Source organism: Beta vulgaris, chromosome 7 (assembly GCF_026745355.1).
Source record: "Beta vulgaris subsp. vulgaris cultivar EL10 chromosome 7, EL10.2, whole genome shotgun sequence".
Lineage (NCBI taxonomy): Eukaryota > Viridiplantae > Streptophyta > Magnoliopsida > Caryophyllales > Amaranthaceae > Beta > Beta vulgaris.
The window spans coordinates 8857859-8873993 of record NC_079208.1 but is presented as its reverse complement, the minus strand read 5'-3'; the positions used below and the strand labels follow the sequence as shown (position 1 = coordinate 8873993).

The following is a 16135-nucleotide window of genomic DNA, read 5'->3' as shown; positions in this document are numbered from 1 at the left end:
AGCACGTACTTTATAGTAGAGTGATCAAGGGAAGGTAAGAGAGAGGGTGGGTAGTATTACTTGTGATTGCCGGTTATCCGGTTGTGGAATTATGATTTCTTAGCATATTTGGGAGGGTAGCCCATTGGCCAGCCTGTCAATTTTGTATATTTAAAATTTTTTTATTGGATTGAAATGTTATTTTTTTTGGGGGGGAAATGATTGGGTGGAACTGTTGTACTAATGTAGAGACTAGTTTTATATGTACGCAATGCGTGCAAAAATACGTAGAAAATTAATTTTTTTTAGAGAGTGTAGAAAATTAAATTAATTATTAATTATATCTAATAAATTAGAAATTATTAAAAATGTTGACTGTTTTCTTTTTGTAATGTCTTTTTTTTAAAAAAAAAAATTTACTTTTTTTTAGTTAATTAGGTTGTTCTCTTTTCTTTTTTTATTTTTTAGTGAAAGTAAATAATTACTCTTTTTTTTATTTCTGTTTTCTATTTTTTGGTGTCTCACCCCTCTTGACATATAAAATAGAGTTACTACTATACTAGTCTGATATGCATCCGAAGCATGTGAAATGCGAAAAGAAATTGCCTTGAAATTTTGATAGAATCATTGCGTGATTTAAGCTTATTTTTTGATTGTTTTTAAAATTGGTAAAAAAAAAAAAGAGAGAGTGATAATTTCTATATTAGAGTATATTTGTAATTTAAGGTGAACTCTAAGTTCTTCCCTCTTTCTTTATACTTCTCCCGTTCCATAATAAGCGAAACATTTACTATTTTAGAACATTTCAAAATAAATAAAACATACAATAAATGGAAAAAAAAGAAAGTGACAAAATGACAAGAGTAGCCATGACAAACTTGTGAGGTTTGTTTTTCTCTCTCCTCCTTTTGATAATGAAAAGGTATTTTATGACTTTTTGGATTTTAAAAGTGATGTTTATTAAATCTTATTCCCAATGTCCTATTTTTCACTTATTATCGAACGGAGGAAGTAATAAAAATGGTTTAATAAATTGCGAATTAAAAAAATTCTAGAATATGTATTCACCGGCCACATGACAACAAATATTTTCCATTTTAAGAAAAAGAAGAATTCTACAGTATTTCAGGTTGAAAGTTTTGTAATCTGACTAATTAAAAACACTTGGTGATGAGAAAATATGGTATAAGATCAATTCAAAATATTCTCTCCATCCTCAATTAAGTATCATGTTAAGCGATTGTTTGGTATATATGAAATTTAATTCTGAAGAAGTTCCATTTCCTAGTAAGTTATTTTCATTATGAAATTCTTAAAAATGACCTTAATAATATGTTTCGTTGAGATCAAGGAATTTGCAATTGCCATGAATTAATGCGGAAATTCTGAATGACCAAGGGAAAGTGGTGAATAAATTCCCTCATTTTGTGTGAATTCCAATTTTCCAAGGAATTTTCGTTGCCCCCATTTTTCCCACTTTCTATCAACCAAATTACTACTCAAATTAGAAAATCATGAAAATTTCTATTGCCTTCCTAATTTTTTGTATACCAAACAACCACTAAAATTATTCGGGTTAGCATGCGTAAAGCTATTTTCTTATAACTTCTTTGATTTTGTTGACATTTATTATATTATAATATTATATTATATTATATTCAGTTATAAAATGATAAAGATATAATATTATATAGCTCAATGGTTAAGTTTTTATCATTGAAATTAAAGATTAAAGGTTCTAATCTCATATTATAACAAAAGAGTGTCGATTGTTTAAGTAGATATAGAATTAAAATTACAATATTATAAAATTGATACTAAGAAAAAAAATTACTTGAGGTTAAGGGTCCTACATCATATTAGATTTTGAAGTGAAATATTTTTTCGATCAATTTAGCATATCATAATTATTTAAGAACGCATCAAAACAGTATATTTAAGTTATTTTTTCATTCTTTTTTTATTGTAAAAATTGAGATTTTGAATTATTCATCCATCACACTTTTATACTATCTATTGTGATTTTTACGCAAAGAAAAATATAATTATATTATTTATAGATTTATATAAAAAGAACAAAAATAATCTAAACTGTAGGTCCTGTTTTTGGATAGAGATGCAATCCTGAAGTGACACGTGTACCAAGTTTGATAAGGTGAATTCTTGATCTCAAATTTTCTAGTTCTTCTCTAGAATGATCTATACTTTCATCTCGTGTTTATCAAGCTTTTTTGGTCGGTATACAGTGGTGGCCGGTGGGTCACTCAAGCCTCATGATGGAGATTGGATGACAAAGAAACAAAAAAACAGCACCTCAAAATTTGAATATGGAGTCTGACAAATACAAATTACTTAGGCATTCTCCCGCCAAATATTCATAATCCATTGTGATATTCATGGTAGATGGCAATTGAGTTGTTCGTATTGGCTTATTTTGAATTTCGTCCTTTTGGGCGCAATTTAGATCCTGCACCGAGGTGTAGGATGAGGAACCTACACCTTGTCCATGTGGCTGACTTTTGGCAGTATTTTTGAAAGTGGGCCAACTTTTTCTCTCTCATCACGTGAAACAATTTTTTTAATGTACAGATGCATATGGTTTGGTGTACAATAATTTACGAATGTACATTTGGGGATTTTCAGTGATCAAAGCAATGACCATCAATGTACATTGTGATTTTATTGAATTTCGGTATGAGATTTTAATTGTACATATTGAATTTCATTAAGTGAACAAACATCAAACACACCAGTGTACAAATAATGGAAATTACTCACTTGACATATTTTGGTATGGGACTGTAATTGTACATATTGAATTTTATTACTGAACAAACATCAACACACCTAGAGTACAAAGATTGCAAATTACTCACTTGACATCAACTTCATGAATTGGGTTACTTTCAGCTGGGGGGTTGTCATTGTACATTTTGATTTTATTAATGAACAACCACGAAGCCAAGGATGTACAAGGAGGTTGAGTGTGGAAAAGAGAGAAGTGGTGAATTTCGGTATGAGACTGTAATTGTACATATTGAATTTCATTAGTGAACAAACATCAACACACCCAGTGTACAAAGATTGCAAATTACTCACTTGACATCAACTTCAGGAATTGGGTTACTTTCAGCTGGGGGTTGTCATTGTACATTTTGATTTTGTTAATGAACAACCACGAAGCCAAGAATGTACAAGGAGGTTGAGTGTGGAAAAGAGAGAAGTGGTGAACAGTATATGGGTTGTCATTGTACATTTTGATTTTGTTAATGAACAACCACGAAGCCAAGAATGTACAAGGAGGTTGAGTATGGAAAAGAGAGAAGTGGTGAACAGTATATGGGGGACATCAAATCAGTTATTAAATGGTGAACAGTAACTGTCAAATCAGTTACTTTTTGTATTTTTGACATGTACACTGGAGGTAATGGGAATGTACATTAGCTGTCAAATCAATTACTTTTTTGCATGTTGAATGGTGTGTTTCATTCTTATTGCCTTGCGTTTTGGACAAGGTGTAGGTTCCTCATCCTACACCTTGGTCCATGATCTACTAATTGAATATAATCAGGTTAGGTAAAATACAGGGCAATTTGTTGTCTGAATTGGGTCGGTCTGATAGAAGTCGGGTGACTTTTTGAATTATAAATTTTCGATCGAATTGAGTACTCCTTCTGTTTTATTTTAATTGTTACACTTTGATATTTTATACCATTTATAAATTTCATTTAGACCATCATTTATGATTTATACGCCGATGAAAATATAGTCATGTTGGATCTTGTTAGATTCATCATAACATGTATTTTATTAATATGTACTTTTTATAATTTTTACAAATACAAAACTAAAGATATATGTCCTTAAAGTTTTGCATTGGCATGCGTGAAAAGTGTAAGTGTGTAGATTAAAATGAAACGGAGGAAGTAGTAGATAGGAATAATTTCTGGCCAGATCAATGCTGGTAAATAAAAAATTAAAATATGCTAATAAAAAAAATTATGAAAGAAATAAAAGGTAATTAAACAATCATAATATAATAGATATTGATGGGAACACTTTCCATTTTGGGATGTTCCAAAATATTTGCAACACTTTTTTTCTTTCCTTATTGAGTAAGTTTAGGAGGGTGGAAATACTTAAATATCCTTACTTTATAAAATAGATATTGATTACATACTCTAATCTAAAACAATTAAACTAATTAAGTAATTAATCTTTCCCCACAACCCACAACCCACAACCCACAACCATTCTTTCATCCCCACCACAAAAACCGAACCCATTCCCCACCACTTCCTTTCTCTCTCCTCCCTCACGCCCTCTCTCTCTCTCTCCAACCCTCGACACAACCCTCACGCCGACCACCGAACGAACGAACGAACACCCCCGACGAACAAACGACGTCGACCACCGCTACGAACGAATTGACGAAGAAGACCTGATGAAGAAGATGAACTAATGAAGACGACGAACTGACGAAGAAGAATACGAACACGACCCGTGTCCTCCTTTCTCTCTAGTTTGTTCTCCTTCTTTCTCTCTCCTTCGGTCTCCTTCTTCCTTCGTCTTTGATCTATTTTTGGTTAGATCTGTAATTTGGTTAGATCTATTTATAAATTTTGTTAGATTAGATCTGTTTTTTTTTTCAATTTGCTCACATACTTCGTTAGAAGATGAAGATCTATTTTTTTTATTTTTGTGGTTCTGATGGTGTTGGCGGGGTGGTTGTGGTGGTGTTGTTGGTGGGGTAGGTGTGGTGGTGGCATGGTTGTGGTGGTGGTGTTGGCAAGGTGGTTGTGGCGGTGGTGTTGGCAAGGTGATTTGGGTGGTTCTGGTGGTGGCGGTGGCAAGATGGTGGCGGCTGGTGGTAGTTGGGTGGTGATTGAAATATTACTAGTTAGTTTAATTACACACCCTTTCCCACCTAATTGTATACCAAGAAAAATTGCCTCAAAATCCGCAATTTGAAAAGTGTTGCAAATATTATGAAACGAAGGAAGTAAGAGTTTTATTATTTTTAAGTCGCATTTTTTAAGCCTATCTTTCAGTTATTAAAATGATGAAATTAAATACTATAAAAATAGTCTAATTCTTCTACTTCCTCCATTTCATAATACTCGCTACACTTTCCTTTGTGGGGAGTTTCACATTACTTGTTACACTTCTTTTTTGGGCAATAAAAACTCTCTATTTCTCTTCTCTCACATGAATCCCTTTTCTTTTTACTCTCTACCTCTTTCTTCTCCAAAAATTGCCTAGGAGGCTAGGAGTCCGTAAATTGAGAAGTGTAGCGAGTATTATGAAACGGAAAAAGTACAAAATATTTCAAACTAGAACATCCCAACAAGTTGACTTAAGGCCCCATCGACAGTAGATAAATTGAAAAGTTTAGGGCTCGAGGATTTGACTCAATGGCTGCATAAAAAACTAAAAATTCATATGTTAGAGTAAAAGTTTCATTGCTCATTATGTGTATATATGTATATATATGTTTCAATTCAGTTTTGCATAATAATTATATAAAATAATAAGAATACCCCAATCATTAGCAATAAACTCATTTAAGTAAAAAGAATAACTAAATATGAGATTAATGGGTTATGTGACTTGTGTTTGTAGGAATTTATGGTGATTATTGGTATAGTTTTTTGACAGCTTGGGTCTAATTCAAAAAGATGGGTAATATAAGAATGAAAATCACCATAATCTTGACTTATCCTTGTAGGTTAAGGAATAATTATTTTTGAGTAGCTTATTGAAAGCTTTTCGATGGAGCTTTTCCTGGACTCCTAAAATACTGCTATATTTTCTTACACCACTCCTAAGAACCTCCCTACTTTCCCATATTGGTTTATTTCCGAAATTCTCGAATATGAACAAAATTGTTCCTAATAGTTATGAATTTCGACTGTCTTGAATGTTTTCACATGTTTTGTTTGAGCGAATGGGTGAATTATATGTATCAGGTTAATTTTTTGACAATGAGAAAATTTATACTTCCTCCGTTTCTAAATAAGTGCAACATAGAGAAGTGGCACACATACCAATATTCTAGAGAGAGAAAGTAAGGGACCACTTTTTCCCACCTTTAATGACTTCAATTAAGTGCTTAATTGCCAAAAAGAAATATACCCAGCTGTCACTTTCAGCAGAGATTAAAAGTAAAAAGGGAGGGAAGTTCTAAAATTTGGGACCACTTTTATAATTCAGCAAAAATTTGAATATTTGCCTCCAAAAGATAAAACTGCCATCACGTCATATAAGGAGTACTACTGCACTCCATTTTTTACAACAAGGGTTTTTCACATACTTAAACTAGAAGAACAAAAATTCACTGTCAGCTACTTTCACTTGCACACACTAAGCACTTTGATTTTGAACATTTTTTTTTCTACACAATTTCAATGGATGAAGAAGACTTTGAGGCTTTCGTTGTGTTTGCTGGAATTGGAGAAGAATTTTGCATGGATGAAGAGGAATTGCTACTGCTGGAAGGTTTGTTGGGGCAGAATTCAGCACATGAGATGAGTGTTGAAGAGGTCCTGAGCTTGGAACAACATATGAGAGAAGATGAAGATGAAGATGAAGATGATGCGGTATGGTACTTCTCTGACTCAAATTCTGACAATGAAGAACATGATAACACAGAAATCATAAGTGAACAAGAAAATAACATTTCAACTAAAAAACCAAATTTACCAAACAATTTAAGAAGACAACTAGTCCTTGACCTTTTTTCGGCCGCTTCACCAGAGCTTGTGTTGCCTAGGGGGATGGTGACTCATGTTGTACTCCAATATGCCATAAGTAGGTTCACTGTCAACAGAATTTGGGGAGAGGCCAAAAGACAAAAGTTGGCTGGTTTGGAGGTTAATGTATCAAGTAAGAAAAACAACAGTGGGAGAAAGCCCCTCATAACAGATGAGGAAGCTCTTAGGGCAGTTCCTCTAAAGCAAAGAACTACCATGAGGTCATTTGCAACCGCTTTAGAGGTTAGCCCATCAACTATTTATAGGCTTCTCAAGAAAGGAATACTTAGGAGACACACAAATTCCATCAAACCAAAATTGACACCAAAGCACAAAACTGATAGACTAAAGTTCATTTTGTCACACATCGTACCACCCACAGTTACAAGCAAGCCAAGGTTTGATTGTTTATACAATATGGTGCATATAGACGAGAAGTGGTTCTTTATGAGCAGAATTACACAAAGATTCTACTTACTATCTGATGAAGAGGACCCATACAGGGCTTGTCAATCAAAGAATTTCATCACAAAGGTTATGTTTGAAGCTGCAATTGCAAGGCCGATAATTACGCCTAATGGAGAGGTCATTTGGGATGGAAAAATAGGCATTTTTCCATTTGTAGATTATATTCCAGCACAAAGAAATAGCTCAAATAGACCAGCAGACACCATAGAAACAAAGGCAAAACAGAGTATAACTAAGGAAACCATCAGGGAATTGATTATCAATGTGCTATTACCAGCAATAAGGGCAAAATGGCCTGATTTTGGGTGCAAAACAATCTGGATCCAACAAGATAATGCCAGACCCCACATTAGACCAGATGACATGCAATTTTTGGAAGCTGCAAAGCAAGATGGATTTGATATGCATCTAATATGTCAACCTGCCCAATCCCCAGATCTAAACTGTCTTGATTTGGGATTTTTCAAAGCAATTCAGTCCATACAACATCAATATTTTCCAGATACAGTTGACAAATTAATTGAGAGTGTTGTTGATGCATACAATTGCTATGATTCAAGGATCATTAACTACACATGGCTGCATCTTATGTATGTAATGGTTGAGATCATGAAAGTAAAAGGGGGAAACAACTACAAAAACCCTCATAAAGGGAAGAAAAGAATGGACAGGTTGGGTCAATTACCCACATCTGTTGAGGTCTCAGAGCCATTAATCAATGACATAGTAAACTACCTAAATGAAAATATAGTGAGTGGAGCAGATCCAATGTGGGAGGGCATGGAATTAGGTCCAGAAATCTGAACCACCAACAAGCAATGGAAGGCAGCAGGCAGAAGGCAGAAGGCAGAAGGCTGACCACTTTTTGTAAATGATAGACTTATCATGTTTTTGTAAATGATAGACTTATCATGTTTTGAGAAGCATGTTTTTGTAAAGCGTATGATAGACTTATCATGTAATCTGTTCAAAAGTATCAATACATCATTTGTTTTCCTTAGTCATACATAAAGGGGACCTCTAATTTGGTTTCCTTAGTCATAAAACATTTTATTTCTCGTCCTCTCAGGAAGTCCCCATTCACCATCAAACACACATTACAAAATGCCAATTTAGTAGCCTCATCAAACATGAAAGCAGAGAAAACTAGTGACTTAAGGTAGATAGTACATACACACATAGACTTCAGGATTTTTTTCTCATATTTGACCTCATTCTTCATCGAGGATTTAACTTACTTTCATATCCTCTCAGGTCTCTAATACTTAATCAACATATCCAGCACAAAGTCTATGGCATACATGACTACACAGAAGCCTAAATAGTTCTCTTTAATGCTATCAAGTGGTGGCATAAAAAAATGGCAAATTTGTTACATGTATTCTAGTGTGTGTCACAAACTTTCATTATAGAGGAACTAATAAAACACAGTGCAACATAGAGAAGTGGCTTCACATCTAACCATAATAGGCAATCCAATCCAAGCAACTAACCATACACATAAACACAGAGAGCTCAGAGTGTTTTTATATGCCTCATCAACCTTCTTAAACAACAGCAAGCTCAGAACATTTTCCTATGATTAAAATCTATCAAAAGCTCTGAAGAACCAGATTAAAGAGCACCTGTTAACAACAAAACAACTAATATAGCTTCACACCTAACCATAAAAACCACTAACATAGCAACTAAGTAACCATAATAGGCAATCCAATCCAAGCAACTAACCATATATCCAAGCAACTAACCATACACATAAACACATAAACACAATCCAAGCAACTAACCATATATCACACATAAACAACAAAAACCCTAACATAGCTTCACACCTAACCATAAAAACCACTAATAGGCCTATCACACATAAACAACAAATACCATAACATAGCAACATATAACCATAAAAAAACCACATGCAATAGAAAGCCAGCAACTAAGTTCCCACAGGCAATGCATATGTCAACATAGATCATCAAGATCTAACAGGTTTGAGTCATAGAGTTAGAAAATAGTCACCCATAGATGAGATCCCACAAAATCAACAAGTAGATCCATTTGCATCGGATTCTGACTCAGAATCGGTTGCCTTTTTGGTCGAATCTCCAACAGAAGAAGTTTCATCATCAAGAACAGGGGACTTTTGTGGCGATTTTTCAGTTGATTCAATTTTATTTGTTGCTCTAGCATCAGATTCACGCGTAAACATTGTGTAATTCACTTCAGAAACATCAGGCTTCACAACCAATTTCGAAGTTGCTGTTAAAGATTCAGCGACATACCCACCTTTATCACGGTAGGACTCGTATGAAGATTCGTTACTGTAACGATCTAATTTTCGCAACAACCAGGATTCTTCTTCTGCTGATAAGTCATCGGATGCGAAAATCGCGTCTGCAGAATTCGAATACTCCATAACAAGATGAGAAAAAGAAGAGAGAAGAAAGAAGAAGGAGAAAATAGATCCGCGAAGTCAGATCTAAAAATTTCGAACACTGTTTTTGCAAGAAACTACTGTTCTTCGTGGTTTAGAGAAGAGAGAAGAAGGAGAAGTGTAGATTGGAATGTAAAAAAAAAAGATCTCAAGAATCGGATGTGTAAATTTTTCTGGAAATTAGGGTTCTTCGTGGTTTAGGGTTTGAGATGCTATGTGTTGATGAATTAGGGTTCTTGTGGTTTGGGGAAAGTTCTAGATGAGATGAGATGGAGAGAGAGAGAGAGAGATATGATCAGATGAGGTGAGGAGATAAAAAAAAAGGGAGGGAAGGGTTTGGTAATTAATGTGGTTTATGTTGGTAGATGGGGAGTTAATTGAGTTGTTAAAGATATTAAGTAATGGCACTTTCATAAATAAACTGAAAAAAATTTCCAAAACAAGCTTGGTAGCACTTATTATGACATTTCTATTTTAGGAAAATGTTGCACTTATTTTAAAACGGAGGAAGTATTAATTAAAAACAGAATTATATTCTAAGAATATACATATCCATTCTAAAAACAAAAGAACTAAACTGAGCGTTACATGTTCTTATAGAACAAGTACAACACCGTATATCAGATTAGTCAATGCAAGCTTTTTAAAGTACTCAGAGCCTAACAAATAATGCTGCAATTTGGGTAGTAATAATAAAGAATAAATATACCGATACTATCATGATAAACATACCTTAAAATTTGTTAATTAAGTAATATTACTACTCTATTAAAGAACGTGGAACACAAAATTTTAAAATCTAGTTATAAATAAAAAATACATTTTCTTCACATAATTGTGGTTATAATAACATTTAGATTGCGGTTTTTGCCATCGTTTTAGATTACTTCAAGCTTTTTTTTGAAAGAGAAATTTCATTAATTGAAGGCCAAAAAGCATCTACAATAAGAAATAAAGAGAAACGGGATACAATTAAATAAGATCAGATCAATTTCGTTTTCGGTGAAACTACAATGAACCAGATCGAATATTGTGGCGCAAGTCCCTTGTATTTGTTGTCCCAAGCAACTATTAATGGAACTGTCTATCATTTTGACATAGTTTGGAGAAGAACATTCTTGATCTATCGATATTGACCGCATCCGAGCTTCCAGTACCTTCATGTTGATAGTTTTGAACTTCAACCAATGAGAACAATTTCTCATACCTACAAATGAAAAAACTAGACTCACAACTCCCATAAGGGAGAAGGAGACCTCCACAACAGAGAAGACTAGTCTTCCCATATCAGGGCACGAGAAACTCTCATAAAGAGAGACTAACTTATTCAACAAAATAAAAGGACAAACTAGAAAGTGAAAACAAGAAAGGAAAAGGGGCTTATCATGGATGAGATCATCCATGGTAGCCCCTAACTGATGAAGGAAAAGGGAAAAAGGGAGGCGACTAGAGAGAAAAACTCAGATTACTTCAAGCTTTAACTACAGTTTCCCACAAATCAGTAAAGGAGTGTGCTAAATACAACACAAAAAAGGCTAAATACAACACCTAATATTTTATAGAATTTAACCATGATTAATTTTATCTTTTTATAGTTAAAAAAACATAAGATGATGAGATGCTTTTATAACTTCTTATTTATTTTTTGTACCTAACTATCCATTATAATATAACAATAGTAATTAAAATTAAAACAAATCATAACGCATTATAATATTAGGAGGTCATATTTCTTACTTTTCCGAATTACAATAAAAATAATAACAACAATCCGATGAATAGTCAATTGTGTAATTTCAAATTTATTGTGAGACTATTCAAAGTAATAGTAAGAGGTCATCTTTTTTTTCTGAATTTGGGGGGTCATTTGTCCTACATGATTCCCCTACGAGGGGGTCATTTATCATAGATAATCCCCCGATGAAGGGTCATTTATGATAGATAACCCCTTTGTAGGGCGTCATTTGTCATGGATGACCCCCACATATTTAGTATGATCATGAATTCATGACTTCCCATGAGAATAGGTTAGTCTTTTACTCTTTTTTTGTTGTATTTAGCCTTTTTTTTTGCCGTATATAAATTATAACACTTATGATTAGTAAAAACTATCCGTCAAAAATTATGATTTTGCATAGCCGCGGTCTTTGCTTATGTGGTCTATTTGAAAAGAGAAAGTATTGGGTCAGACCGTCTAACCCAATATTCTCGTCAGACGGGCTGAGCCCAGTACTATAATAATAAAGCAACGACGGCGGTCGAAGGATTCTCCACCATTCCTACATAAAACCCACCACCACCACCCAACCACCACCACCACATTACAAAGCCTCATCCATCTCCACCGCCACCACGTCAGTTCTCGATGCGACACTACAGATCAACTTAGAACATCAGCTTCTTCCATCGAATGTGTTGTTAGAACAATGGCTCGTCCTCTTTTTGAACTTTCTATAATGTCCCAGACATGTCTTCTAGTAAGTGGATCCATACCAGTAGTCTACAAACTCGATCAAATATTAGCCTGTTGTGGTTACTTGTTCACGTGAACAAATAGGAAACATTTGCAAGCCTTGAAAGTAGTTAAATAATTTCATACCAGTTCATCTAAGTGCAAGTGCTAAACAACAACAAACGACAACGAAGGTGAAGCCATGGAGAGGGAAACACAAAAATTCTGATCCCAGGTTTCTGATAAAAGAAGATGCAATTGTAGAAGCTAATGATAATGAGCTAACGGGGCCTGTGCGGAAGAGTATTTATAAGGAATGAAGAAGAAGGAGAAAGTGAGAGCAGAGGTTAGTTTTCTTTTCAGTCGGACTTTGTTTTCTTTCAGTTGGACTTTGTTTTCTTTCAGTTGGACTTTTGTTTCTTTCAGTTGGACTTTGTTTTCTTTCAGTTGGACTTTGTGTTCTTTCAGTTGGACTTTGTTTTTTCAGTTGGACTTTGTTTTCTTTCAGTTGGACTAACTGAAACAAAATGAAGACTACCTGAAGAAAAATGAAGACTACCTGAAAAAGAATAAAGATCAACTGAAACCCAAGTAAGTCTAACTGAAGCACAAAAACCAACTGAAAAAAAAAGACTAACTGAAAAAAAAGACTACCTGAAAAAAAATGAAGACTACCTGAAAAAAAATGAAGACTACCTGAAAAAGAATAAAGACCAACTGAAACCCAAGTAAGTCTAACTGAAGCACAAAAACCAACTGAAAAACAAAGAAGACTAACTGAAAACAAAATGAAGACTACCTGAAAAAAAATGAAGACTACCTGAAAAAAATGAAGACTACCTGAAAAAAAATTGGAACCACCTGAAAGTCGTCCGACCAAGATTATGGTAGGACGAGTCCGACACAATACGTTCTCATTTGAAAAATAGCATTAGTGCCATTTGATTTACCGTTTCTTGGCAAACTTAACATATTGTATTATTATAATTTCGCTATCATCCCAATTAAAGTGTGTGAGATAGAGAGAGATGGTTAGTTCATTGACAAAAAAATTTCTTTGCATCGGGCAATCTACAATTGAAAGAGAATTATGCTATGTAATGATGGTTTAACAGATCATTTTAATTAGTCGTACAATTAAGTATATATATTGTATCTTATCCATAGTGATTTCTATATTCCTTCTTTCTACACGATGCTTGATGGACCACATAGTAGCGAGCTACTACTATGTTTTTAATTCTTCAAAGTTCAAAGTACAGTGGCGGTCTACAAACATATAGAAAAAAATAAGATGTCAATCATGCTACTAATAATGGTAAACGATAAACAATAAACAATTAACAAGCAACAAACTTTTGTTTGTCCACAATTTGAGATGTCCATGCGCCACACGAGCACCCATCACACTATGACACTAACGTAACGCTTGTCAAGCTAATCTTCCTTTCGAAAAGTTATCCCGACAGTGGATGTAAATAAATTTCGTTGACCGTTCATGAAATTACATGCATGAGGCCAGGGCCGAGGGCCAAGATAGTCCTAATTCTTGAAATGGATAAACTATTTTCAAGATTTATATGAAGAGTGTTGTTTTGAGAGGAGCACTACGAAAGTGGTCGTATGAATGATCGGTAGTTTTTGACCCATACAATTACGGCGATGGAATAGAACCTCCAAAATATAAGGGTCTCAAAATATATTTATTTTTAATTGTTTGGAGATTAGACAAAAGAAAATATTTGGATCAATAGTAAAAATATAAGGAAAGGAATAACGAGAACATGAAATTCATCAAAGTTTTGTTTTTTAAACTTTTGAAGATTTTTTTAAGGGTTTAAACTTTTGAAAATAGTCGCCATTAGCCAGCTGTAAATAAGAATTTTATATTTTTATCTATTTTAAACTACAAATAAAGGGTCCAATTAAGAAAATCGTACAGGGCTCTATTATTTTTGCCCATATTTACCCCGCCGCTGTAAATTGTTGTGTGACTAAGGGCCTGTTCTCCCCAGCTTATTTTCAGTTCAGTTCAATTCAATTCAGTTCAATTCAGTTCAGTTCAGATCAGTTCAGTTCAATTCAATTCAGTTCAGTTCAGTTTAGTTCAGTTCAATTCAGGTTAGTTCAATTCAGTTCAGATCAGTTCAGTTCAGCTCTTGACAATACTTTTACTCTCACATATCACTATTCATTGCAGTTCAGTTCAGTTCAATTCAGTTCAGTTCAGTTCAATTCAGTTCAGATCAGTTCAGTTCAGATCAATTCAGTTCAGTTCAGTTCAATTCAGATCAGTTCAGTTCAGTTCAGCTGTTTTATGCCGAAGAGAACAGGCCCTAATAGTTTAATAGTGTACTTTTACGTATATCTAGAAATAATGAAACGAAGAAAGAGAAAACAAATGATCGAGAATATTTTGACGAGTAAAAATTTCTAGTATTATAGAAAGTAAAAGTTTTGACCTTAACGGATTTCCACTCAAACTTCTCACTATAATAGAAAAACGACTATGTTACAAATCTATTATCAATTGGCCTCACTTGGATTTCTCTACGAAATCAAAATCTCAAAAGTTTTTCACAATGTTACAACTCTCAAACTTCCTTTAAAAATTTCTCTTGGTCTAGACTTTACAGAAAACTTACTTTTTCTATCTCTGTTAGCTTCTCATAACCTACAACAATTCACTCAAATTCTTGTCCTAATACAAGAGTTTACTCAAATTTTTAATCAAAGTTATAAATTACATACGGTTAATTGTTTCTTAAGAAACGGAAACTCAAAAAAATATAGGAATTGTGGAATTTTGGTGGTATTGACTCATATGTGGAACATTAATTTAATAATTTCTTTCCCTCAGAATCAAACACATTCTATTTAGGGTTTTTCTACGTTATACCCTTGTATTTTTTCAATTTCTACGTTGTACCCCAAGCTTTTCAAAATTCCACACAATACCCTTAAACTTTCCTTTTCAACGGACAATGCCCTTACCGCTGATTATAGATCATTAATTTCGTCTACTTTTTATAATCCGGTGGAACGAATCTAACTAGTGAATAACCTTTTAAGGGTTAAACTATGTATAAGTCAAATTAGTTCCAATAATTTTAAAAAAATAATGAAATTAATGACATATAATCAGCAGTTTGGGCATCGTGCATGAAAAAAGGTAAGCTTGAGGGTACCGTGTGGAATTTTGAAAAAGTCGGGGTAAAACGTAGAAATTGAAGAAACACAAGGGTATAACGTAGAAAAACCCTTCTATTTAATGATTGAAGGTTCAATTTTTTTTTTTTAAGGGAAAGGTTCAATTTTTGATGCTAAGAAACATAGCATACTCCTCAGCACTAGCCCCGTTCCTAAAACTGAAGACCTTAATTCATCAACCGATTCTTTACTTGGGGAATAAAGAAGTCTAGGGAACGACAACGCTACTTCCATTTACTAATATATATATATATATATATATATATATATATATATATATATATATATATATATCTCTATTACATAAGGGAAGGGGGGACCTATGGTGTCCTCTTTTGAACTGACTATTTTGCTCCCCTTTCCCTTACTAAATTACAAAAATAATATAATACCAAAACTGGGGATTCAAACAAAGCTATCGGAAATTAAATTTCAACATCACTCCCAAATCACTTATCTTAGGAAACTTTACAAATCCCTTTCTAAACCGCGTTCAAGAAATCCCGCAAATCACTAAACTTTGAAAAAAATTAAAAATTAACTTACAAACCAAAACTAATATAGTAGCGGTAAATACATAAAAAATATTCACAAATTCACTTACAAATGATTGTTCTCAAGAACTCACAAATTTCACTTACAAATTATTCTTTACCAATACACGCTATGCATAAAAATCTGTAAACAAAACATAAAATTTCGACGGGGATATCACACATTTGTCCATCGGCGAGTTGCAACTTCCAAAAAGGTACATAATTCTTTTAATCTTCCAAGTTATTTGAAATTAGTTGAAAAAACAATAACAATTGTTATGTAGCGACTAACAGAAAAAAGGGA

At 33.6% G+C, this 16135-nt stretch overlaps 1 protein-coding gene across 1 annotated transcript; it reads left to right on the top strand.

Moving 5' to 3' along the window:
* Positions 1–6386: 6386 nt before the first annotated feature.
* Positions 6387–8003, top strand: LOC104893271 (uncharacterized). The gene has a single exon (XM_010679371.2). It carries the CDS (start codon positions 6387–6389, stop codon positions 8001–8003), a length of 1617 nt encoding a protein of 538 aa, XP_010677673.2.
* Positions 8004–16135: the final 8132 nt, after the last annotated feature.